At 43.1% G+C, this 27,204-nt stretch overlaps 1 protein-coding gene and 1 pseudogene across 2 annotated transcripts; one reads left to right on the top strand and one right to left on the bottom strand.

Annotated features, from left to right (window-relative positions):
- Positions 1-1,848: 1,848 nt before the first annotated feature.
- Positions 1,849-24,074, bottom strand: LOC123413476 (chromatin structure-remodeling complex protein SYD-like). 2 transcript variants are annotated; one of them, XM_045106415.1, is made up of 35 exons: positions 23,816-24,074; positions 22,685-22,798; positions 22,545-22,606; positions 19,837-20,042; positions 19,043-19,762; positions 18,752-18,954; positions 18,135-18,334; positions 17,990-18,054; positions 17,078-17,910; positions 16,771-16,868; positions 16,477-16,662; positions 15,775-15,955; positions 15,466-15,630; positions 15,344-15,387; positions 15,049-15,105; positions 14,812-14,908; positions 14,532-14,704; positions 14,243-14,456; positions 13,986-14,111; positions 13,813-13,902; positions 10,855-10,971; positions 10,675-10,755; positions 10,481-10,588; positions 10,173-10,342; positions 9,954-10,032; positions 9,790-9,864; positions 8,691-8,788; positions 8,501-8,608; positions 8,336-8,393; positions 7,944-8,165; positions 5,637-7,860; positions 4,321-5,526; positions 4,124-4,192; positions 3,979-4,044; positions 1,849-3,898 (listed from the first exon to the last, which is right to left on the bottom strand). In XM_045106415.1, exons 2-35 carry the CDS (start codon positions 22,787-22,789, stop codon positions 2,082-2,084), a joined length of 10,323 nt encoding a protein of 3,440 aa, XP_044962350.1. In that variant the 5' UTR covers positions 22,790-22,798; positions 23,816-24,074; the 3' UTR covers positions 1,849-2,081. The 2 variants fall into 2 exon arrangements, with proteins under 2 accessions (XP_044962350.1, XP_044962351.1); XM_045106416.1 differs by having other exon boundaries at positions 19,043-19,723.
- A 1,827-nt stretch (positions 24,075-25,901) lies between these two features.
- Positions 25,902-27,204, top strand: part of LOC123408423 — a 36,502-nt pseudogene continuing 35,199 nt past the window's right edge.

Here is a 27,204-nt window from a genome sequence, read left to right as displayed (position 1 = left end):
CTAAAAAGAAGGCAAGCCACCTTTTTTGACTTATCTCTATTCAACCCACATGTTATTCAATGTGGCATCGTTAAGATAGAACCATTTCTAACGGAAAATGAGCACTAACATCCAAAAAAATAGTAAAAAGTCTCAAAAAAACTGATTTTCTTTTTCTTGCTAAAAACTGATGGATGTTGTAACAATGTGCAAAAGAATTGTGATAGAATAACATCCGTGGAGGTCTGGGCAAAATAACAAAACTGATGCTCCAAAATGCTTCCAACAATAGTCTTTTCGGAGCATCACCATTGTCATTTCATAAAAAGATACACGTTGTCCAAACATTCATCAACGTTTAGTAAGAAAAAATCATATTTGTTTCGTATTTTTAAAATATATTATTTATTTTGGTGTTCATCAGAGAGCACGCGAGTCTCGGGCTCAAAAACTCCATGTCTCCATTATACACTTGCTAGTAATGTTTAATTTTCTAGTCAACTCCTGTCACCAACCTAACAGCACTGCGACATCCACGTGTTGTGCGTGGATCGATTAAGGCCAGCATAGAGAAGAGCCAAGAAGAAGAAAATTGGCACGGGGACACATGACGTGGTAGTGAGGTTTGGTTTTAAATTCGACACGATGCCCTCGATTTGGGGGCGAGACCAAAGGGAGGCAAGCGCAAGCAAATCATTCACCGATTCTCCCATGTTCTCTCGCCTTCTCCAGTTGTCCATCCTTTTTCTTTTACCGAATTTCGCTCTCTGAGCTGCTGCTGTTGCTCTTAGCTCCTGACTGTATTTCTTCGTACGGACAACAGTGTACGGACAAGTGTCAAGCACCAGCGGCATGGAAATGCAAGGGTTTGTGTTGTTCTAACTTGGGCGTGCAAAAACCGGAGCAGCTAGCAATCAAGCTCACCACACCATCGGCCACCCTGGAAACATTCTGCAACGAGAAAAGTCGTCCCCTTTAGGAGCACCCGTAAACTAAACCTAAGAAGAAGAAGAAGAAAAACGTTTCTTGTAACGGGAAAAGGAGCTCTCTTGTCCTTCCTGCCACCAACCAAAAGACCAGAGCTCGGGATACAAAGAGGAGAGGAACTGAGGAAGAGCAGAGCGTACCGTACCGCCAAACGCAGATCCTGTGCGCGCGTGGCTCCTCTCGCTGCGAGCTCACCGTGGAGTCCGCCGGCTGGTGAGGTTTGCTAGGATGTGGCTGCTGATGTTTGTTCTACTCTGCTGCAACTGCGTCCATGGCGACGAAGAGGGCAGAGAGAGAGAGAGAGAGAGGGGGCACGGGGTGGCTCGTCGTATCATTGCTGCGACTCGGGCCTAGGATAAACAAAACCGTGCATCACGTGGGACGCCGCGATGCTTATTTCTCACGTTCGCGTGGGGGGCGGCGAATGATATCAAGGCGTGTGTGTATTTTATCATGCCGCGTTCCAATTAACTGGTAGAAACAGACGGGTAAACAATGCACATTGGCTGCTGTCGGTGTGATCTAAACGCTCTTATGTTTATTGTACGGAGGGACTAGGACTGAACTGTACGTTATGAAACTGAGCAAAATCAGGTCTCACGAAGCGCGTACAGCGGACGGGTCACTGGCCGGCTGGACGGAGCACGCGCCGGATCAACCAACGGCTCTGCACATGTCACGAGGATGTTCCTGCAGCTGCTGCAAAACTATTGTCCACACGCATCTTGCATGGGCCTCCATGGCGTTCAGGAGGACCTACCTTTTAACAGGCAGGCAAAACAAGCGTAGAACCACACCGTTCTGGCACTGCAATTGCCGCATCAGGGTCCACACCCCATGCGTCATCGGCAGTACTGCCGTAGAGGATCTCAACAAATTGCATCAGGTGCAACAAGGTACTAGTATTGCAAAGGGACTAGGTAGTTAGAACTTACGCATCAACAGCTCCTCTAAATACAACGGGTTTCATAATTATGTTCTACATACAACATTTGCATAAAGTCTACAGTACTTAGTTTCATTCTCTCCTCTTGGTGGCAAAATGGCTGATCCCAACCATGCTCTGTCTGATCTAACGGCAGCGGCCAACATCTGCTTCCATTTATGCACACTAACTACTTTCCATCATTAGGCTGCGAGTCGGCGCTAGGAGCCTCCAACCCCTCAAGGTTGGCAGGCTCGCCAGCGGCAACGGACTTACCCTCCTCCGGCAAAGGTGGCGATTGCGCCATACCTGGCTCGTTCGGCCTTGCGTTCTTATCATCAGGAGCAGCTTCAGTGTTGAGCACCTCCTCTCCCACGACAGCAGGAGACTCATCAGCTCCCACGTCTGAAGTTCCATCCGTTTTCGCTCCCACGTCTGAAGTTCCATCCGTTTTCGCTCCCACTGTGCTGGGAAGCTCTTCTGTGACTGTCGTAGCCTCACATGATGAAGGTTGCTGCAACAGCTGTTCAGCTTCGGCTTCTCCAAGCTTAGCATTTTCACCATCAGGTGCTGGTTCAGTGCTCAGCACCTCTGGTTCCTTCATAGCAGCAGCAGCTGAGGCATCAGATTCTTCTGGTTCTATGGTCACATCGTTGTCCCCTCTCTCTGTGCTTGGAAGTTCACCAGCCTCTGCTACCACGCCCTCTATCTCCATAGGACTCGGCTGAGTAGAAGCTTCTGCATTTTCCTGGGTTCCAGCAGGTTCTGGCTCTGCGGCAACTGCTTCAGCAATATCCTCTTGAGCGGATGCCTCTACCTTCTTCTCTTCTGGTTCCGTACCAGGTACAACAAAAGTTTCGTCTGGGAGACCCACAGACGTTTCTATAATTTGATCAACTTTGGTACCAGCATGCTCCACGGAATCTGGCACTAAGGCAACTGGTTCGACTTGAGTAGGTGCATCTGCTTCTTCATTTTTTTCCGGTCCTGCAACCAAGGCTACAGTGGTTTTCTCTTGAGGTATAGATGCTTCTTTACTTGGATCAGCTTCTGTACCAGCATGCTCCACAAACTCTGGCTTTATAGCAGCCGGCTCAACATTTTCATTTTGGGTAGGTTCGTCGACCTCTTTCTTTGCTTCTGGTTCTGTAGCGACAGCAGCTCCTTCCTGGAGAGCCACAGGTACTACTGTGTCATCGTGCTCAACAGAGTCAGGAGTTACTGAAACAGCATAACTAAGTTCTTTGTTCAGAGGGTTTTGATGAACATTGCAAGCAGATACACTCTCCAAATTCATTAGTTCCGTTGAAGACGCTCGGACGCTGCCAAGGGCCGTTGTGGCGTGACCATCCTCAGAAATAGCAGCTTCCGCACTGCATTCGTTCACATGAACAGCAGTTTCACAAGTAGGCTCTGTGCAGGGTCCATCTCCTGGTTCTGCTTCTCTAGCGACAGCTGAGATGCCATCAGGAGTAGTTTCTTTACATCCCACATCACCAACATCAGCTACCTGGACAGAATCGTCCTCATCTGAGTCTTCCGAATAACCAACTAAATTCATAAAATGAGAATCATCATCAGTCCGCCTACGACTGGAATTGCCACCACCAATTTCATCAGAAGTTTCTTTTAATTTCTCATGTTCTTTCGGAGAAGCAGATATAGAGGCACTATTCTCTAACCCATCTTGTTCTGCCAGCTGATTTGAATCGGTCGATCGTAAAGCAGCAGGCAAGTCACTTGAAGATCCTTTGGGGACACCATCAATCAGCATCGCTTCGGTTTCAGCTGAGTCTTGGTTGGCACCATTCATACCAACAACATTAACTTCACTTTGCGGATCAGTGTGATCATCTTTCATTGGGGCAACGTCCTTATCTGAGGCCTCACAAAAAGATTGGCTGCCTGCCAAAATAGTTTTAGGGGAATGGTCCTTTTCACCCTCACCATCTGGATATCTTGGACAAGTGGGCAAGTTTACATCAACCGTCTTATCTTCTTTATCATCTGTACATATGTAAGATAAACTACTTATGAGTATTGACCATGCACATTAGTTAGTTCAGAAATTTAGAACCAGCCTATACCTTTCGTAGATGCTTGTTCTGCAGCCGAAACCATCTCCAGTTGTGCCAAACTATGAGCCTCAGAACCTGAAAAGGTGCAGACGTGCATGAGACCCTGGCCTGTCTCTACTACAATACAACAGAACGTAACAGAGCATATTCTTACCATCAGGACTCGGCATTTGTATGGCGCACACAATCTTAGGCCCGGCCACTTCCATCCCTTCTTTCAACTCTAGAAAAACATAAAAAATATACACTATCTGGATAAGAATAACAATCAGCATACACTGTGGGGAATGTGCACAGGATCATGGTTCGTACGAGAGAGAGGGGGAAAGAGGGGATAGAGATAGGGAGTACCATGTGCACCATTTCTGGGTGATTTTTGTTCTGACTCTACCAGTGAAGTAGTCCGAATGTTGATACTGGCATTTGTTTCATCAGCATTTACTGAGCTAGACTGACTAGAAGATTTGGATTGGATTTGCAATTCTAACTCGGGCTCCGATAGCCCCACTGGCATTGGCAACTCACCAGATACATTACTCTCAGGATCCTTGCGTGCTTCACAAACAGAGGTAGCATCATTTCTAGACGCATCAACTTCTACCATGTTGTCCTCCCTGTCAGAATGGGTGGATGGAACATTGTTAACTTCCTCACAGCCATCACCAGTGCTCATAGCAGCAGAGGCCAGTACTGACACTGATGCATGGCTCTCAGGATCCTTCGTTACTTCACAAACAGAGGTGGCATCATTTGTAAACGCACCAACTTCTAACATGCTGGCATCTTTATTCGAACAGGTAGATGAAGCATTAAGTGCTTCCTCAGAACCATCAGTATTTATAGCAGAAACGATTTCGGGAAGAGTTTGTTTGCTTCCCAACAAGCCACCATCAACTACATGGGCACAACTGTCCTCTTTTTTGTCTTCTGAAGGAGAATGCCTTCCTAAAGCTATACTGTGAGAATCTTCATTTGTCTGAGTAAGATTGTAATCTGTATTCTTATCCAAAGTTCCTTCCATTTCCTCTGTTTTCTTCCCGGATGCAAAAAGTTCAGAGTCACTGTTCTCTGAACTTTCTTTCCGGTCTGCACACTGGTTTGAGTCCGTTGATTGTAAAGCAGCAGGCAGATGATTAGCACAACCTCCAGAATTAGTGTGCAATGCTTCAACTGCCGTAGTATCTTGCTTCAGACTAGACACATTAATAGCAGAAGCCTCACTTTGCAGATCACTGACATCAGCTTCTGTGGGGGAAAGAGTATCCTTAATATCCTTAACTGAGGCATCAAAAGGGGATTGGCAGTTTGGCAACATCACTGTATTAGAATTATCCTTTTCCATTTCCAAATCACCAATTCTATGACGAGAGGCTAGGTTCAAACCAGCAATGCTATCAGTTTTATCATGGAGTGTATCCTGTGCCGCACTACGTTGGAGCATATTGCTATCAGCAGTCTTATCATGTACTTCATGCAGCTTATTTTCATCATTTGCAGATGCCAGCTCTGCAGCCAAAACCATCTTTGTTTGTCCATGTATGGTATGAACTCCAAGACCTGAAAAAGGCATCATGTGCATCAGCATGAGCCATTGTTACTACCAAACAATGAATAATAACAGTAGAGAGAGAGAGAGAGAGAGAGAGAGAGAGAGAGAGGGAGAGAACCTTGCTTGTCACCCATGGAAAGATTACTTTCTCTGGATATAGGAAGTGTAGGAGTCTGAGTGGTAAAACTGCTACATGCTGTAATTGACTGGGTAGCAATTTGCTTTGGGGGCTCTAACTTGGCATCTGGTATCCCCATCGGAGTAGACATTCCACCATGTGCCTGACTCTCAGCATTCTTCTGCATTTCGCAGACAGAAGCAGTGAGAGCCTCTGCCGGGGCTGCTTCCTGTTGCTCAACTGAAGAAACACAAACCGCCGTGCTAGGGATTGCCAATATTTCTACTTTTCTCGCATCACCTGTCTGTTTTGATCCAGCTAGTCGAGCACGACGTTCAGATGCAGCTGTTGCGGCTTTACTTCTGGTGCGTGGTTCGGAGGCAGGACCTTTCCTCCTCCTACCTGATGCCTTACTGGGAGCGACACTATTGATCTCTATACTGGTGTTTTTACCTGAATTGTGAAGTAAAGAACTAGGTGCTTCGAACTGGACATTTGCTGGTTCACTAACAGGATTTAGCAATGGTTTTTCAGTAACCGTTTCAGAATGAGTGGTAGTGACCACAGAACACACTGCAACATGGTCATTCCCTGTCTTGCATGGCACTTGAGCTTGTGAGGCTGCGGCTAGAGATGCTCCTATGTGCAGATTTAATGGTTTATCTTGAACATCAGGATTGGTAGATATCCTGGGAGTTATATCAGAATAAGCAACATGGGCATTACCGAAACCACCAGGAACCGCAGCTTCACTAATGGGAATTGCTATAGGTGTTCTTGGTTGAGAGTCATACCCAGACTTGTCATATGGAGGAGAATTCATATTTGGTAATTCCTTGGGAGTATCTTTAAGTGGACTGCCATCTTTTACATTCACTGCTCCTAGCTTCTCAGCTGTGCTCATGTCCGCACCAACATTGTCGGTGGTACCAGGAATACCATAAGATTTCTTCATAGCTGCTCTTTGCCTAGTGCTTACTCCAGTATCCTCACCACCAGGCGCTTTCTTTCTGCGACGGCGTGAAGCACTTTGCTTCTCAGCAGGCTTATCTGCCAAGAGAACATGTGATGCTTTCAATATTCCACCTGAGACAGAAGTTAAAGTAGGTACTGATGCAGAAAAAACTTGCTCAGAGCTCGCTTGAACAAATCCAACATTTTCGTTGTGAATGGTCTTTGGCATCAGTGAGCTGGCATTGTCTGAGCTTATTACAGTTCCAGTGTGTTTATCTTCGGGAACAGGTGTCGTCGTACCTTCAGGGGCGGAGATGCCCTTAACTCCCTCTGGCAATGATGTAACAGGCCTATCTGTAACCAAATCCTTCTGAAATCTTGACATGGCACTTGCATGTGATGAGGGCATATCCCCTTGAGGATATGGAGAACCCACAGAAGTAGGTCCACTACCAATTGCAACCACAGGGTATATATTAACATCACCAGCACTAGATGATGAAAGAGATTTTGGTTTTCGGCCTCGTCTGCGAGGGGTTTCAACTGCTTGCGTCTTTCTGCCTCTAGATGTAGCAGGAGCTGGTGGATGAGGGGCTGCACTAGCAACTACTGGGTCATGACCGCTCTCTACCTCCGGACCAACTTTCTTTGCTATAAGCCCTTCCAAAACACGGTCCTTAACATCAGTGCCAATCTCGGGTTTCATGGTAGCAGATGGTACAGCAGGAACAAAAGCAGTAGCCTTAACTTCTGTACCAATCTCTGGTTTGGTGGCAGCAACTGGTGCAGTAGAATGGATGGTAACATCTGGACCAGTAGAATGGATGGTAGTAGTTGGTGCTGCAGAATCGATGGTACTTGCTGGTGCAGAACTACCGAGTGTAGTTCCTGCTTCTTGTTGGACAGCCTTTGCTGGGGACATAACAGGAGATACTGAAACGTCTGACCTTCTAGGTCTACCTCTTCGTCGTTTAGCTGGTGAGGAGTCTGGAACAGCCGGGAGTGGTGGTGAGGAGTCTGGAACAGACGGGACTGGTGGTGAGGAGTCTGGAACAGCCGAGACTGGTGGTGAGGAGTCTGGAACAGCCAGGACTGGTACCGTTTTGGCTTCGACTGGATCCACTGAACTTTCTGCAGGTACCTCCAACTTACTCTCTTTAGAGATATCTAATTCCTTCAATACACCACCAGGTGGAGGTGAGTCAGGAGATTCAGCCTGACAAAGTTTTTCAAATTCTTCTTCGGTCCATTGATCCTCATAAGACCGGACCTACAAAGGATATATAATGAATTAGCAAACAAATACTTCAACCAATAATAGAGAGACATAAAAAAGATGATAATGCAACTGACCTCACGGGCACGTTTTCCCCTTCCATAATGCTTTGTGTCAAGGCCGCCAAGCTCACCCTTCTTCCTCACATTTACCTTCACATTTTTTACATTTGACGACTCATAAATCTTCATAGCATCGCAGAAGGGCTTCAGATCATCATCAGACACAAGACGGGAGGGCAATACTGAGGGGTCTAGCCCACTAACTGAACCATCCTGAACAACCTTTAGCCATATAGCCTACAAGAGATACAAGAATCAAATTGGCATGCACAAAATATTAGCAGAAATAAACATGTAGTACTCCCTCTGTAAAGAAACATGAGAGCGTTTAGATCACTACTTTAGTGATCTTAAACGCTCTTATATTTCTTTATGGAGGGAATACAAAGTAAAGGAATTTACTATACCATTTCATCATCTAGTCTTTGCTTGTCAATAGATTCAAATATGTCGATCTCATCTTCGCTGCAAGGAGAGAAAAGCGATATGTCATGCAAGTAGATAAAGTATCAGGAGTGACAGAGCTTGTTAAAACAATGCTTAAATAATACTAACAGCAAACTCAGTCTTACCTGCGGGCAAGAATATTATTCAGAGCATCATCATCTAACACTGGAGCTGATTCTTCCTTTTTACACTCACGTAGAAGTGACTCAAGATACTCCCTCCGATCTTCAGCACTGCAATTGTTACTATCTAGCATGAAGGAAAGGAAAAGGAGAGCTAGAAAAGCTAGAATCTTAACCGAGTAGAAGAATTGACCTTGTGTTGTTGTCGAAAAATCCAGCAGTTATACTCTGATTAGCAACGCCTAATTTATGTTCTGCCGAAGCCCTGACTTGCTCTTCTACAGTTCGGACCTTAAAATTCAACAAGGTACATCCAAGTCAGGAGCAGGCGTATTGAAATTTTCAGTTGAAGTAATACAATGCATTGTTCTGGTTAGAACATAACAGGCAGCATTTATTCCTATCATATTTGTGGCATTTTCATAAATCGCTAGTGGGTTCTGTCCAAGCTTAGAAAAATAAACAGCCAAGAAGACGAAGGCTCCGTAGAGAGCAGTCACGATCTGGTAGCTAGTGCAGCACCTTTTTCCACATATGGATAGTTACTTCATCTGTTTGCATACCAAGCGCATGGACAAAGAGAGCACTAAATCTGAGAGAGTTAATGAGAAGTGACCATGCGTACCCCTACTAATTGACAGATACCAAGCATTTAAGTAAGATCAGAGACTGGAAACACAGCAATAACTACACTCGTGATATTCTCCATGGACAGATATTCAGAAGTGAATTCTCGGAGGGAGCAATTGAGAGTAACTTCATTTGGAGTTATATCGCCAAAATATACAAGAGAACAGTAAAGATCCCTATAGCTAGGTTCCAAAGCAGCGCAGCAACACAACCACAAATTGGCGCAAAGAGAGGAAAACCCCAGCTACAATACAACAAAGATAGACCAGGCACTTTTCTTGTAACTATATTTCACTAATTTCTTGAATAATATACCTCCGTTCCTAAATATAAGTCTTTAGAGATTCCATTACGGGCTACATACGGAGCAAAATGAGTGAATCTACACTCTAAAGTATGTCTATATACATCCGCATGTAGTCCGTAGTGGAATCTCTAAGAAGAGTTATATTTAGGAACGGAGGGAGTAAATCTGGAAACAAGCAATATTAAATACCAAAAAAGACCTAAATACACAAAATGAAATAAAACAAAGGACATTTCCAGGTATGATTGACAAGCTTTCAAGAAAAATGTGAGTTATATGATAAAATTAGTCAGCTACGGACCTACAGGTTATTAATGCGTGTTCCAGAAACTCGTGCGAGCAGTGTAACACTTACAGTTTCTAGACGTAAAACAAGAACCTCCTTCTTTTGACCAATTCTGTGGGCTCTAGCCTGTGCTTGCAGGTCAACCTGGAATAATCAAGGAAAAGATATATCATATATGTATGTAAAACAAACCTTACAACATAGAGTGACAACACTGAAGGAACTTTAGCTACCTGAGGATTCCAATCAGTATCAAAAATTATGACAGTATCAGCTGCTTGAAGATTGACACCAACACCTCCTGCTCGGATACTACAGAAAACAGGGGTGGAATAGGCCTTAGATATCGAATATTAATTAATTAATTAAATTGGTCAATAAGGATTCATGAGTTTACTATGTTCTATTTATATAATACCTCCTACACCACAATATACTGAACCAAGATTTACCTTAGCAGGAAAATGAAAGCTGGAGAATCAGGATCATTAAATCTATCAATAAGTGCTCCTCTCTCATGCCCAGAAGTGTGTCCATCTAACCGAAGATACTGATACTTTTTCCATACCAAATAATCCTCCATCACATCAAGCAATCTTGTCATTGTAGAAAAAAGTAGAACCTGAATGCCAAGGAAGGAACGACAACTTCAACTTAGATAATGCAAGTTCGATGTGTGACTTGTTCGAGAAAATACAATTCATGTAACATACGAGTAGATCTTTACAAACCTACCAAACTGCCAGTAAAATCCACTTACCCTATGGCCAGTAGCTTTGAGTTTGGGTAGCAATCTGTCCAACATCTCAAGTTTCCCACACAGCCTCACAATAGATGGCAGGTAGTGCCTCGGTAGATGACCCTCAATCTGCATAGAGAATCCAGATGGCTGGTGATGCCCAAGAGGAAACAAAAATAGCCAGAATGTAGCGACGGGGCAGAATCATGCTCTACCTCCTCAACATGAAGTTGGCTAAGGTATGGATGGTTGCATATGTTCCTCAATTCCATGACAGAATTGTGCACCGAGCGGACCTAAAAAATTTAAGACACATATTACAGATAAGAACCTGTGAAATATCTGACAAGTGAAACATTAAAGTAAACAACTAGGAACAGTCACGCGCTACGCACCTTAACTGCTCCAATTCCACCAAGGTTGTCTTCCACCCTTGTCATTAGAAGTTTCTGATAAGCTGATGCCTCGCATCTTACAAGTCTTTCAATCTTCCCCGGCAATTCACTTTCAACCTGAAGACGGCAAAACACAATTGAAACTATTGCACCATCCAAATGATCTAGATACAATCATACAAACAAAGATGAGGAACCAGTTGGGAAACAATATCAAATCCCCAACCTGACAAGCTAGTTTCCCACACAGCCTCACAATAGTAGCTTTTTGTTTAGACTTTAGAACCGCTGATGTTGAATAAGTTTGAAAGAAGTACAAATCATTGGAGCTCCAATGATTGGTGCTTCTTTCAAACTTATTCGACACCAACGGTTCTAAAGTCTAAACAAAAATCAATTCAAAACCAAGAGAAAAGGGGGCATGGACATTTTTTTTTAACTAAGTTGCAACTTAAAGTAATCGTAATCTCTACTACTTGTAAACAGCAGTTCTGAACTTGATTTACACACCATCTACAGTACTCCTGCCAAAACCAAGAAAGCTGGACCCTGGATGCTACAAACTGAACGGACAGAAAATCAAAAGAATTAGGTCTTCCTGTTTCCTTCAATCGTACAGTCAATACTCTCCGCGCACGTGTGTGTGCGGCGGGGGGGCTCAACCAAACAAACAACAACAAAGCCTTTAGTCCCAAACAAGTTGGGGTAGGCTAGAGGTGAAACCCATCAGATCTCGCGACCAACTCATGCTTCTCGCACATGGATAGCAAGCTTCCACGCACCCCTGTCCATGGCTAGTTGTTTGGTGATACTCCGGTCCTTCTGATCTCTCTTTACGGACACTTTAGAGGCCTGCGCTGAATATGCCCAAACCATCTCAGACGGAGTTGGACAAGCTTCTCTTCAATCGGTGCTACCCCAACTCTATCTCATATATCATCATTCCGGACTCGGTCCTTCCTTGTGTGGCCACACATCCATCTCAACATGCGCATCTCCACCACACCTAACTGCTGCACATGTCGCCTTTTAGTCGGCAACACTCAACGCCATACAACATTGCAGGTCGAACCGCAGTTCTATAGAACTTGCCTTTTAGCTTTTGTGGCACTTCTGCACGTCTACACCAAGCCATGTCACCGGTTATGGTTGTGTCCTTCACGGTCGAAATTATCATAATTAAGTATTGTCAGAATATCGGCCGATAAATCAATTAACTGCCCAATTAATCCCTACTCAGTGGATTACCGAGTAGCCAATTAATTGACTTATAGGCCGATTAATTGACCGATTCGCCTATCTTTTCGAATCGTATACTCTACATGCCTTGCACGTACACCCTTTGTTCATAAATGTCACACGTTTTTGCAGTTCTAAAAACATCTACATTTAGGAACAGAGGTGGTACCTTTTACAGTAATCATAAGCTAAGAAATATGGAGGCACTCACCGTTTATCAATGAAGATGCTTTCCTGTTCATGGTCTTAATGATTATATGCTTGTATAGTAGTAGTTGGCAAAATTATATGTTGTGCATTTCACAAAAATGAGAACATGAAAAGCACTTAATGCTTTCGCCAAAAAGTGAAGAAAAAAAAGTCATAGATGTACAACATACTCGCACATGTGCTTTAAGAGTGAGTGTGACCATGTGTGAACAAACACAAATGTGTGCACATATAGTTGCTACACTAGACACTAATCTCTTGATTTCTCTCACAACACAAATGGTCATTTGTCAGCTGCACATATTATAGCAAACTGTACATCTACGAAATTCACATCTTTTTAGAACTTTTCGCGATGGGTAGAGTAGGTTACGGCAGCAACTAGTTGAGAAAATCCACATTCATAAAAGCATCTACAACTTATAGAGCAACTCTAGTGGAAGGGCTACCGTGTTGTTCTGATGTAAAAATCTAGATGTTTTTGATGTGTTGGTGGTCAAACTTGAGCCTGACTGTGTTTGTACTGATATGCCTAAGTGGCATATATTGAGAAACAGGATAAGCAACATTTTTGGCATTCAGGCAGCTAGATGGATGTGTACAGGCACATAGAGAAACCTTGCCCATAGAATTTTTAAATTACAGACCATGTAGAGCAACAAAGCTAACAAGAACCAGTTTGACGTTGCTATATTGTGTTGCTTGTGCTGTTGAACCTAGTTATGGACAATATTTAGCTCTTCACAACTGCAATGCCCAGCTCAGTATTCGTAGAATACAAAAATATGATCATCCCACCAAATGGAACATATAAAGTCTACTGAATCAGCTGAAATACTGAAAGCCAAATTACATGCTGTGAGTATCTGTCAACTCCTGATAGGTCACACATATTTAAGGAACATGTGTACTACTCAAACAATATGTGTGACAAGTGGGGTCAGGCAGACAGCCAACGCCTAAAGTCTAGCCCCCTGGTATGCCTTAAGCAGATACTCCCTCCGTCCCAAAATTGTTGTCTTAGATTTATCTAGATATGAATGTATCTAGTCACATTTTAGTATTTAGATACTTTCATTTCTAGACAAATCTAAGACAAGAATTTTGGGACGGAGGGAGTACGTATCAAATTTTATCTCTAGTTGGTTACTGGTTATTAGATTTTTTTTAAATACTAGATAAGCTTCCAAGATTGTTAGTTTGTTTCCATATATCTATGTAGCCAGCTATATAAGGCTAGGCCCTCGCATCAATAAAGACATCAAGCAATTATTCTCTTATCTCTCTCCCTATTATTACTAGGTTTCGGTTAGAAGGGTTCTGCCAATGTCATCAGTTGATGGAATTCTGGAAGGTTGGAACTCCCTCTGTTTGAGGTAATAAGGTTGAATAGCTAAGCATAGCATAGATCTCCTATTGGGACTTGGAATTTCAAATAAATTGCATGGTGAATTGCTACAGTGTCAGTGATCTCAACACAAGCATAAAGATAGCAAATAAAATCAATACCTTATGCTTAAGTCTTCGGAGTACAAAGGGCCGAAGAACTTGGTGAAGACGGTTTATGATCAGCAAGTTTTCCTCTTCTGAAAGTAAGGCCTTTTAAGAAAGAAGATGATTGGAGTCAAACACAGTTTCCTTCCAAGAAAACAATGCTGTATCGTGAAAAACAGCAGCTTTACCTCATCAGCTGAGTTATCACCATTGCTTTCAAATGGTTTGTTAAACCACTGAGAAAAATCTTCAGATGAGTTAAATATATTGGGCAACAAAAAGTTCAAAAGTGCCCACAGCTCCTCAAGATTATTCTTCAAGAAGAAGTTACAAGAAGTTAGCAAATTGACATATATGCATAATAGAATACTTCATACAGAGACCCTCCTTGAAAAGTAACAAATACAGGATCAAGTGTGAAAGTATTAAGTGCAAGCTTTAGAACCTGCAGAGGTGTTCCTGTCAACAATAGCCGATGAGAACTCCGATAAAGCTTCAGATCAGCATTGAGTTTACAAGACGCGTTCTTTATACGGTGCCCTTCATCGATTATTATATAGTGCCACTGTATTTTGCTTAGTTTTGGCCTATCATGTTTGTTCATCAAGTACTCATATGTTGTCAAAAGGACATTGAACTTCTGTTGAACAATCATCTCTCTGAAAAAATTAGCTTGGTTAATAAAATGTTCACATGAACTGTGACAAAGGATAGAACTGTAAATTCAGAATTACTTGAACAGTCTGCGCCTTTCTTCTGGAGGACCAAAATAAGCAATTTTATTTATACTAGGTGCCCAGAAGTTGAGTTCAGATACCCATCCAGAAAGAACAGAGGATGGTACAACCACAAGAAATGGGCCCCGGTCATTTTTTGTTTCCATAAGATAGCACAATAAAGAGATTACCTGACAAAGTAGCAAGGGCAGCGTAAGCAGAATTCAGACACTTGTTTAGATCAGATAACATACAAGCCAAACAATAAATGCTGAGATGGCGCTGTACTGGATCTTACTTGAACTGTTTTACCAAGACCCATCTCGTCAGCTAAAATTCCATTCAAATTATTATTGTACAATGAAACCAGCCAACGCAAACCGTTCATCTGGTACCTGTAATGCAGCAAGTGATGGCTCAAGGAAATGTGTACTGGATGGTTAAACAGGTTGTAGCAGGAAACAAGTCGGTAACAATAATGTCAAACTTAAATGAAAAGGAGGTAATAAAAAGGGAAAATAGCAGCACAACTTACTCCCGCAATTTTCCACCATTAAGATAAGTAGGCTGGTCATTTACAATCTCCTTCACACTAGAAAAAATAAACAAATATGTATGAATACAAAGCGGAATTAGAAAGTTCAGTAATCTCAAAAGAAAAGAATTAGGAAGTTCAATAGCAAAGAAGTAAGAATGAGATGGAAAAGTTCAAAAAAAAGTATGAATAAGATGGATGATTAGAAAGTTAGGTAGTAAATAATTTACGCTAGGCAGACACAGATAAGGATTCAAAAAAGGAAGCATTAAAGTCTATTCAATCCATGTAGTACCTGTGGGCCAACTGATAGTACTTCTCGTTGCTCTCAAGATAATTCTGGAAGAAGAACAGAATTAAGTAAATATTCAACAAAAATGCACCTAGACGTTGACTAAAACAAAGAGATAATAAAACCTGTGGCTGGTAGCTCTCGTCTTCAACATCGTTTGCAGTGACGCCCTTACCGGAAACATAAGAACGGCCATCCATTGAGCTGTCACCTCGTAATTTGGCCCCAAGTTTCTGTAGATATTTCTCAGTCTCACGTAGTAGTTGCTTAACACGGTCAGATTTTGCATCCTGCAAAGCAGCAATACTTAGCAGATGTGACTTCGTCCAATAAATATTGAGAAACTAAAATGAAGGGTTAAGCTTTAATTTTTGACGTGTGAAGGGTTAATAATATAGAAGAACATGATGAGAAACAAAGCAAATAAGACTCACCTGGACCATCCTAAGATACCCTTCGACATCATTGTTCTTAAGCAAGTTAATTTTCTCCCGCTGGATCCTATCCAGCTTCTCCCGATGAATTCGCTCTTTCCTCTTGTGGAACTCTTTAATATATCGATTGAAACCCTTTAGACGCTCTCTTTTAGCCTTGAAACTATCCTCCAGTCTCTCTCTGCAAATTACAAAGGCAAGGCATTATTACCAAATGACATGGGCAAAATGTTGAGGGGGTGTAAACACAGACAGACAGCGTTTACAAAGGTGACTAGGTTGAATCAGTTATCCCGATCCAGTTCTTTTAGCAACATGTTTACTTAAGAAGACACCATTTACTTATTTCAGATTAGCTTACTTATGTTTGATTATTTAAGGGCCAGCTTGTTTTTGCTGTGCTCCACCATGGACTTTATTTAGCTGCAAGAATAATGTAAACTGCTTTTGTTGTGGCTCTAATGCAGATGATATTAGCCTATACACAATACCAAAACGAAAGTAAAGCTTGATAGCCACTGCATTGGCAAATAGACCCCAAATCATCAGTACTGTACAAGTGGAGATCCATCAGTTGCTCAGTGAGAAAATAAATCATAATATAGATGCCACAAATACTTGAGAATATAGCGTAAGAATATTTTCAAATAACGTCTCTATACTAAAGGGATCAGAATGAAGAATCAAATATAGTTATCCAACCTGTGAGACTCTATATCAGCAAAGAATTCTTTTTGCCTCTCGCGTATTCTTTTTTGCCTTTCCTCCTTCATTTTCTGCTCAATTTTTTCAAGCTGTTTCACACGGCGTCCATGCCGGTGTTTCTTTACTGCTTTTACACGCTCCAAATCAGCTGTATTAGGCTTGAAAAAGTCTAACAAGAATTCACTGCCCAATATAAGCAAGAAATTAGAATAGGAAGTTACAGCCATAGAAACATACAGTAAGCGCAAGGGAGAGAAACTGAAGACTGATGATCTCCATTGGCAAGCAAACCTGCGCACACGACGTTGAAGTGAGAGAAGTTGAAGCTTTTTCAATTCAATGACACTCTTTGTCTTTGCAGTAAGATCTTCAGATGAACTAACACTTTCCTGTAGGATAAACAACTTAAAATTTTGCAATCAACAATTACAGCTGCTACAGTGAGGAAAAACTGAACATATGAAACAGGAACTCGCAAAAACTCATAAATATGTACTCCCTCTAAACACTCTTATACTTCTTTACGGAGGGAGTACACGGTATTTCTAAAGCACACTTCCCCATCTCCAGAATAAATGTGAGGAAGGCAGAGAGAGACCTTTAACTTCTGATAAGATGCTGACATCCTTTTATGTGCCTTCTGCTGCTCTAATACCTTCTTTTCATTTTCTCCATATTTTCTCTTTTGATAATCCATGATCCATTTTTCAGTCATTGTGTGTTTTGGAGGAGTTGATGCAAAACCATCATGCTCAAATAGATCATCATCTCCTTCATCGGCCGATCGATCAGACATCTCCCCAATCTGGGTACAATGTTCAACCTCATTTCTATCTGTATCTGGGGTTAGATCCTTTCCTGGTAAATTGGAGTTGTAACCATCAATAGGCATATGATGAAGCCTCGAAGATGGGTATGATTCTTTAGACGCTTCATCCTGTAATCGATCTTTGGTCAAAACAGCAGCTTCCAAATTTGGATGTTGTCTATTACCACCCAAAGAAGATGGTCCCTGGCCTCCGAAACTTAAATTCCTGTTCAAATTTTCTGCATCCGTCCTGTAGGTCTCAGGGGCATTTCTTCTTTTATCTCCCTGAAAGTATGACTGCTGTGGTCCAGATGGCGCAGGGGATGCTATTTCTTGGGAACGCATTTCAGAACTTGAACCAGTTCCCTGCATAACAACAGCTTGCTGGATATTTTCTATTTCCATCGATGACTTCTCATGTTCAGCGATATTGATCTTCTTCTTAATTTCCGAGTCCTTCAGTGAAGAATCAGCCTCTGCAATGCTGCCTGCGGATGTGGATGGGAGTCTAGACATATCACTTTGGCTGCCGAAAATAGCAGAGTTTTCCTGACTGTTTCCGTTTTCCCTTGCAGAACCATCAGCCATTCTGCTCTCGTTACCTCCCTGACCTACGCTGCCACCTGTTTATTTAATTATAAGCTCATCATCAGTACAGAAACCCTGCTAACTCACACAATGTTTTCTGTTCTTAGGTCTTACCCTCTGCAGTGGGGCCTCCACCTAAGGCAATTTCAAGGTGCACCTTTCTGGGCTGCATGTTATTTCTACAAGAAAGTGTAGCTACATTAGTGCTACAGAGATGAACTTCGGATACCAATCATCCTACATTGCTCTAAGCATGTACCTGAATGCAAGAAACACTAAGCACTGTGCTCGGAGCTGCTTTAACTGTTGTTCTTTGAATGGTGTGTTTGGAGAGATGTGAGATGTTTGATACGGCCCAACATTTCTATTCGGGAGCGAAGACAGTCTGGCTTCTTGCAAAGATGATTCGGCCCTCTGTGGTGCTCTGGTAATATTTTGCCTTTCTTGCATTGGACTGCCCTGCAAAGTCATAGTACATGGATGCATCAAATAAAGCACCGCTACTTGAGATAAAGAAATCAATTAACATATCACTAAATGGCCAGACAAGAATATTCTTAATCTTGCAGGCAGAAACAGCTTATTTATTGGTTGATCAACCTATACCTGGCAGAAAGTCTATCAAGGCATGCAAATAGACATACACGAAACCAGAATGCAATACACTGTGTTCGAAGCTCAATTACAATCTTATGCAATCAAATACCCTGCACTATACCATTACTACTAGGCACTTCTGTAACAAGCTACCTAACTCTGGCGAACACAGCAACAAATTTTAGCTTTTCAATTAAAAGGTTTTTTAGAAGGGCCAAACTGTATCCGAAATAGAATGTTAACACCCTGGGTCTTTAAGGATTAAACTACAGGCCTTACATGCGCAATCCCCGTGTTAACTCCAACTTTAGCAGCAGAATGAAGTTCAGTGCCAGTATTGCCAGAAGCCGAGTCCTTGCCCTTGTCCAGAAACTGTGAGCCACCTCCAAAGGAAGAAGACATGTAAGGAGGGATTTTGGGGAAATCCATCTGCGATGTGGGAGTAGGGTTAAAAGCTCCTTGTGACCCTATATTAATTTTCCCTGCAGTGTAAGCAAGCTCATTAAGGTAAATATTTGTAATTCAAGTCTTCCACAATGCTGTTATGTCATTATTTTTTTATGGAAGTACCTTCAACATTAACTCCTGGCCGCATTAAGTTGGCAACAGAACCTTGAGTATTCTTAATAACTGAACCTTGTGGACTTTGATTCCAGCCAAAACCAGCGTTAAACATATTTGTTCCTCCCAGTATACTTTTCTGCAAGTCAGTGGGGATACTACCAGAAGCCAGCCCTTCAGCAAAATTTGAAACTTGTGACATTGCAAACGGGTTTGATGGTTTAGTATTGTCAATAGTCCTCCCAGCAGAAGCTGGTGGACCTTCCTGGTGAGCCCTGAAAAATGATGCACCACCAGGTAAGGGTGGCACCTGAGCAGTAGCACCTTGCAGTTTATGTGATTGCTCAGGCTCAGCTCCCCTGGAGGGCTGACCTTGTGCACCAGCTTTGCCAACCTGTTTCCTTTTTCTAATATTTTGTCCACTTGAGATACCATCTGATTTTGAATTTTCTTCAGATTGCATATCCCCTGCTGCTTTTGAATCCATCCTTTTTCTCTTGGAAGAGGAAGCTTTCTTGTTTGTTTTTTCATCAGACCTCAAAGAATCATGTGAATTCATAGATCTAGTGTCCTCCATTTGCAGACTTGCAGGGCTTTCGACTCCAGAGGACCTGCCACTCTTTTGCGACATGGATCCTTGATGAATATCAGATCCTGCGACATCACCCCTATTTCCTGCTGGAACCCTGCCTGGAATATACACCCCAGGCCTTGTCATATCTGCTGAACCTAATAATATATGGAAAATCATATCACATCCCCAAAACAGTGACTGCAGTTTCCTTTTCAAGTTGGTTGGTTACCTGGTGGCAAATGCCATAATGCAGCTTGACCGCTGCTCTGGGATGCATCACTTCCAACCATGGAAGACTGACCACCAATGATCTCCTTATCCTTCGACATAACGCCACTAGCATCTACTGCTTGTGTACCGCCAGAAAATGGAACTCGTGATGATCGCAATGCATCCATGTCAATTCCATGTTGACTTACAACAGTCTCCATGGCCCTGCAGGCAAAAATTATGGATGTTACGGGCATCTTAGTAACTGGAAAGAGGAGAGAAGTCAAGCTACAGAAAATTTGGAAGTTTGATAGAACTTTCTGACATACGCAGAATTCTGTCCTTTAAAATTACAAACATTCAGGTAAAGTAGACCTAACCAAACTGGATTATTTGTATATTATTAAACATATACTGCACGTTGAAAACAGTACATTTGGTAAATCATCTGACACCACCTACTATAGAGTATAAACCATAACGCACTCGATATCATAATGGAGTATAATCTCTACCAAACAAAAGATACTTAATTATTTTGGTGCAAAAACAACCCCAAATTTATGGAAAACGATAGCTTCAGTTGACAATACTGATGATTGATTCCAGACAAAAGGTGCGCTCAAGGTTCTACACTCGTAAATTGTCTAAGGCAAAGGCTGCAATTGGTTTGGCTTTCACTGCAGATTTCTCTCCTTCACAGCTGAAATCGCAACCAAATGGTAAAACGAGCGAACGCGATTCCCTTGAAAGCCATCGCAAAAAACACATACGAGTGAAAGTGGTCGAAGAGGTGCTTTTCTGGCTTTGCCTGCATTGTTCCCAAACCTGCATCCACTTGAGATGAAATTACTCACCTTTGCCGCCGAAATAATCCAGCCAGTATGTCCACGAGAGACATCTCTACCAAGCCCATAGAGCGAGGCCCTTTTCTCGTCCCACACCTCTGGCGATTCTAGGGTTCATTAGCGCCACCGGCCAGCTGCTGGTCACCAACTGACTCCTATGTCGCTGACGGCACGCCGCCGCAAGACCGCCGTCGGATGCTTCCATCCTTCATCCACCTCAGTCAATCAGCCTCCTCTTCTCCGCTCCGCCCCCACCCCCTCATCTACCTCCACCAGTGTCCAAGGCTACTCAGACAAGCAAGGCCGCCGCCGACCATGGCTGCCCGACCTCTTGTGCTATATCCCCCATTCAAGGTGTACCACTGCCGCTTCCCTCGCCCATGTACATGTTGTTCCTTTCTCCAGATTTGCCCCACTCGAGACGTACGACCATAGTTAAAAAAGGCATGCCTAAGCAAGCGCTTAAGTGCGCTTAGGCTCTAGGCGATAACAAAACGCCTAGCGCATAACTGCACTTAATCTGCGCATAATTGCGCATAAGCATGCACTTTGGTCAGAAAAGCGCAAGGCGGTGGCAAAACGCACAATTAAAGCCTGGCGTTTTTTGAACTATGTGTACGACCGCTGCATTTTTTTGGTGATATGTTTATGTTGTATGACAATAGTAGCCTATGGTCAGACTGGCCCCAGATTAATGTGTGTATTGATATGTAAAATTTGTATGTCACTAGTGCGTCTATTTTGTGATATGTAAAGCTATATACATTTTCGTTAATATGCATTAACTCAAAAACTCCATGAAATAATTAACTAGGTAATTGGTTGAATAGCTATACTTATGAACTAGGTTAACCTGTAATGATGTTTTTATCATTAAACAGTATGTATCCAATGTCTCGGCTTTTAGGGGTATTTCAGACATCTATCCCCGCAGCCGCATTTCAGACAGCTAGTTTGCCAGATGGCCTCACAGCTTTCTCACAGCACACAGTCCATAGCAGCTTTCCCACGGAACATCTCTTGCATCTGCTTTCAGAAAATACACAGCCTAGCCAAACACAATCAAATAGTCTTACAAAGTTCGCTACTCCCATCAAGGAAAGAGGATTTCAAGAATCGAGATCTATTACTACAGGCTAACATGTCAACCAAAAGAAAAATATTATCAGGGTAAGCCTCCAAATGACAACTCGTTACTCCCATCTTACTCCTACTTGCACTTCCGTGCCACTCCCTCTTGCCATCCTCCAACGACTTTTCTCCTTCCTCAATCTCCATCTCCATGAGAAAGGCTGCTCAGAGGAAGGATGTTGAACTCCAATTTGCCCATGCATTTTCGGGTTGTGGATATCATACTACTGTGTAAGTGTGTATTAACAGTTCACTACATAGATGAGGGAAGTGTCCATCGGTGAGCTTCAATATTCTCCCCCCTCCCTCATTGAGCCTGTGTCCAGGAGACTCTGGTTTTTCTGCTTATTCCTATTTTCCCGCCTAAACTAGTTGGTGCAACATTTAGTACCTAGGGAAAGTACCAAGTTACAACCTCGCTATAACAGCATTTAGAAGGTTATGGCCCCTCCTTGTATACTATTCCACAATTGACAATGAGTACTAACTGATGTGTGAAATCTAGTTTGATGATGGCATCATATACCAATAAGTAGAACTTCTGAACATAAGAACAACACATCAACAATTATCAAGTAAAGAATAACAAGAAGACAACATGTGTACTACTTTGTACTAAACAAGTGTCAATTTAATATGGATCGGCAGGAGTAGTATTTTTCGAACAGAAATTTACTAATATTTACAGTAAAATTGATGGCAAAGAAAAACTTCCAAAAAGATAGCCAAGGACAAAAGAAATATTTACCTAGATATGACCTGATAAGGAAGAGACTGCTCTTTTCCACTTAACTTCATATGTTGACATATCTAGAACATTGAACAAAGAAACAAGGTTATGGTTGAGTTAAAGCTTTTCATGTCCTATATATTGGTTGCGCTGCATACCACGTAAAGTTTTGTTGCTAATTTAGCAGGCTCATCCTTCGATTCCAGAATGAGTTTTTGAAGTAGCTTCGCAGCCTCCACTTCAACATGCTGTGATGAAGCCATTTTCAAACTCTGCTTCCCATCAAAATAAGATTTAATCAAAAAGAAGATAAATAAATCGTAATCCAACTAACACTTATAAGTTATAAGAGGCAAACCAGTACACCAGTAGTTAATGTAGGAAAACAAACGTGATAGAGTTCAATCATCAAATACAGTACATTGAGTACAGATACACAAGCATGAATTTCAGAGCTAATTTTTGTAGACGCAAACTGTTAATGCAGAGCAGCAGGTTTAGTAAATTGCAAACAGGCATACTCTACAGTTACATGGCTACCAATAACAGAACTTCCAAAAGAGTTGCTATAGAATTTCCATGTTCACCACATCTAATGCTATGTAAATTAATAGCAGGCATCACAAATGGCATGCATTCAAGCTGTTCTGAAGAAAGCAGCAGAGATATCACTATATGCTCAGCTAAAGTTAAAAAAAATGGTAAATATTGATTCATGATAGCGTGGGACCGCTCCACATGCCACAAATTTTGTGAATAACAACGAAATAGCGTCACTCATTTGGTCTAACAAAAATAGTGCCACTCTTTGAGAAAAGCAAACAGGTGCATGATACTGATCAAGCTTCACTAACAAGACATCCCACCCTATAACACAATTGGCAGACCAATTAAATGCAACCAAAAGCTGACCAATCAGGTCATGACTAGGCAATGCACACAAGGACTAAACCCAAGTAACACCCAAAAAATCCCTATCGAACCGGGAAAAAGACGAAATGTTTAAAGATGGGATTATTGCACAGAATAGGCCAATTGCACCGCATGGCGCGCTCAGAGCTTATAAATTCTCGCTAGAGAAGCAGCTCGCTGACCCAATCACATAAGGCTCCACGAATTTCAGTTCCCAACTTATGCTTCTACGAACTAACCCTAGCTGAGAACAGAGCTACACTGATCGCTCAAAATCCGAGACCGCGGCCTCCAAATCCACCCACTCGGAGACCACGCGCACGCTCCCGTGATCTCTAACCAGAAGGAAACTAGCGAGACAAGTCTTCGCGGCTTACAGTGATTGGGGATCGGGGAAAACCCTAGCGGGAGAACGAGACGGGTGGAGACGCAGAGCCGCCGCACGGGGGAGCTGGCGGTCGCCGGCGGCGGCGCGGGGTCTCCGGAGAGCGCGACGGGGAACGATGAGCTGCGCGTGAGCTACGTGCCCGAGCTCGAGCACGCCGCCTCCGCCATTTTCCACTAGACCTGTGCACTGCTTGCCCCCTTTTTCTTCCCCCTTTTTTTTCTTTTTAGTTCCTTTTCTCTGTCCGCTGTCTTGTGGAGGGCGGGGGGAGGGGGTTACCAGTTTTAGCTGGTGGAAATGAGTGAGGGCCGAGGGCCGAGGGCCGGGTACCCGGTGGGATGGGCTTTCAGCTTCGTTGGGGCCATGGTTTGTTACCTCAAATGAAAATTGTGAGAGGCCGAGTTCTTTCTCCGATCCTCAAGATTCGAGAAGAATCGGACGAAAGAAGAATTAGGTTGGGGTCTTGTTTTCGAAAAATAAGTGCCTGTTTGGGACTGCTTTGTTTCTTAAAATTCAGCTCTGCTTCAAAAAAGACAAGCCAAACGGGGTAGCTCCACGATATGTCGTTCCGCAAAAAATCCAGAATCTGGGATAGAACTTCAAAGTTTTTATGAAGCTCCTGAGGGTGCTTCAAAAAACTCTAGAAGCTAGAGTTGGGGGGAAATTACCCACCACTGCCACCAGTAAGTGGATACCCCTTCGTTTATTTCCCCTCAACCAATCAAATAGATTGTTTCTATCAGATTTTCTATTTTTGAAGCTGGAGTTAGATAGAAGCCAAACATTCTCTTAAAAGTGCTATAGCTTCTGTATGAAACTGCTTCAAAGTAAATTTGATGAAGTGAAGCAGATTTTGATGAATTGAATCAGTCCCAAACAGGCCCTAAATGTCTGCGTCGGAGTGGAATCACGATTCCTATTCAAGATGACAGATACATTTTTAACGTGGAAACTAACACTTCACCATCGAATTCATTTTTCATAAATCTAGGACCATCTCAACGAAATAAAACAAGGTGTAATTGTAGGCTTGTTGTTATGAAAACAACTCCCAAGTAGAGGTATTCTTCGTAATGCAATTGTAAGTAGAGTTAGCTTTAGTGCGTTCGTACGGACAAAAATAAAAGCAACAATATTTTAATATTAGGTTCAATCTTCTTGACGAAGCGCGACCTATTATTATGTTAGAGCATCTCCAACAGCCGCGCTTCGCGCCGCGCCCAAAAAATGCGTTTGCCGCGCGCGCTTCGGCTGGTTTAGCGTGGGGTTAGGCGCATGCTCCAGGCTATAATGCAGCGCGCGCCGCTCCAGCAGATCCAAAAAATGCAGCGTGCGCAAACCATTTTTTAAATAGATTGCATTCAAATAAAAAGCATACAAAGTTATTTTACATAGATTGCAACTTGATAGGTAGTTCGAAAAGATAGATAGATAATTCGGTGCTAGATAGTTCGAAAACATAAAAACTAATCCCAGTCGCTCCAATCATCTGCACCATCATCATCGTCGTTGGTGTCGTCAGAGGTTGACAGCTAGATGTCGAACCAACGCTCGTCTTCTTCAGTGAAGAAGGAGCTCCCGCCTGCATTGACGAGGTCGGCCTGCGCACTCGTCAATGCCTTCCGCCGACGCCTGTCCAACCGCTCCTCGCGGCTCCGGCACGTTTCCTCCTCGCGGCGCCTTGCCCAATAACTCTGCTCGTAGGCGACATCCTCCGGGTCGCCATGACCCGCTCGTCCTCCTGGGCGACGAGGAGGCGGCGCTGCCGCGAAGTGTGCTCCGCACGATCTTGTGCGGAGTTTACACGAGGCGGCGAGGCGACGTCTAACGCCTGCTGGAGCGTGTAGACGTCCTGGAAGTTCATTTGGCGGCGCGGCCTGCCTAGGCGCCACGCCGCCGCGTCGAACGCGCGGGCGGCCTCGTGCGCCGTGTCGTACGTGCCGAGGCTAAGTCGGAGATCGCCGGAGCGTATCTCGGCGTAGAACTCGCCGTTGGGGCGCTCGCGGACGTCGCGGTAGCTGGACGCAGAACGGCGGCACGGCGGCATGGTGGCGCGTCGGGGGCGGGGCGCTGGAGCGATGGCGGCGCGCTGGAGCGGCGGTGGCGCGAGAGGCAGAGGGAGAGAGAGAGTGGAGCGGTGGCGGCGCGAGGGAGCGGCAGCGCTGCGCTTTTATAGGCGCGCGCGAAGCGGCGCGGCAAAAATGGCGCGCGAGCTGCCGCCTTTTCGCGCGCGCGCTGTTTTCCCGCCGCCGCTGGAGCGCGTCATTCCGTCCCAAGCGCTAAAATGGCGGTTTACCGCGCGCGCGCTCCTTTTAGCGCGTCTGTTGGAGATGCTCTTAGGGAGCCCTGGTGGGGAGGAGTGAATGTTACAAGCTTCGAGTTCTAACACGACTCCCCGAAACCTTCTTCCGGACTCATGTCTGAGGTCCATCAAAGTTGTAATGTGAGAGGTTCTTTAGATTAAATTGTGAGAGATTTGAGACAAGATACCCGCAAGAGATATGTTAGGAAAATGATAAATGATAATAGGTTGGGTTTTATTGGTCTTTTAGAAACTACAAAACATTTTTTCTTAAAAATAAACTACACTCTTTAAGTGTTAAATAAATAGTGGCATTGGGATCCTCCTAGGGAGAGGTCGGGTTGGATTTTAGTGGGAATTGATAAAGATGTGTTTGATAGTATCCAAGTGGAGAGGGAAGAGTCCTTTATTAGAATATTTACTTTTTGATAAGATTTTCCAACCTAGTTGGAATCTCATTATTGTTTATGGTGATGCACACTTGGAAGGAAAAGCTAACTCCCTAGCTAAGTTGGTTATAATATATCATGATAATCCTCTACCATGCTTAGTAGGTGGGGATTTAAACATAATTGAATATAGTTGTGAAAGAAACTCAATGGCGGTGATCACTTGAGTTTTGTGTTTAATGGAATCATTTAACACGATGGGTAAAGAGAGATGACTTTTAGTGGGAGAAATTTCAATTGGGCAAATAATTTGGAGGACGCTACCTTGGAAAAACTAGATATATTGGTCTTCTGCCGTTAATGGCCGTTAATGGGAGGACCATTATCCTCTAGCTATGTTGCAATCCTTTGATAGGGAGCACATTGATCATACTCCTTTTTTTAGAATATATGGAGATCACTTCCATGCCTCTCCTATTTTTTGTTTTATTGCTTGTAGAGGGTTTTAGAGATTTTTTCATTAAAATTTGGAATGAAAATAATTATGGATACACTTTGGAAAGATGTTGGGAAAGACCGAGAAATCTGAGGAAGAAAGTTAGAGGGTGGAATAGAAATACTGATGTTTGGTTTACAAGACTAAGTTGAAGATTTTAGGTAAGCTAGATGCCACTGATAAAAATTGTTAAG

Source organism: Hordeum vulgare, chromosome 7H, assembly GCF_904849725.1.
Source record: "Hordeum vulgare subsp. vulgare chromosome 7H, MorexV3_pseudomolecules_assembly, whole genome shotgun sequence".
NCBI lineage: Eukaryota > Viridiplantae > Streptophyta > Magnoliopsida > Poales > Poaceae > Hordeum > Hordeum vulgare.
Note: the sequence above shows the minus strand (reverse complement) of the source record. Positions and strands in the feature narration are given on the sequence as shown.

Coding starts and splice junctions, on each gene's coding strand:
- LOC123413476 (XM_045106415.1), bottom strand. CDS start 22,789: ATGGCTTCATCACAGCATGTTGAAGTGGAGGCTGCGAAGCTACTTCAA. Junction 16,663..16,770: donor CTTCAACGTCGTGTGCGCAG/GTTTGCTTGCCA, acceptor TATATTGGGCAG/TGAATTCTTGTTAGACTTTT. Junction 10,972..13,812: donor TCCGAAGACTTAAGCATAAG/GTATTGATTTTA, acceptor TGCCGTCTTCAG/GTTGAAAGTGAATTGCCGGG.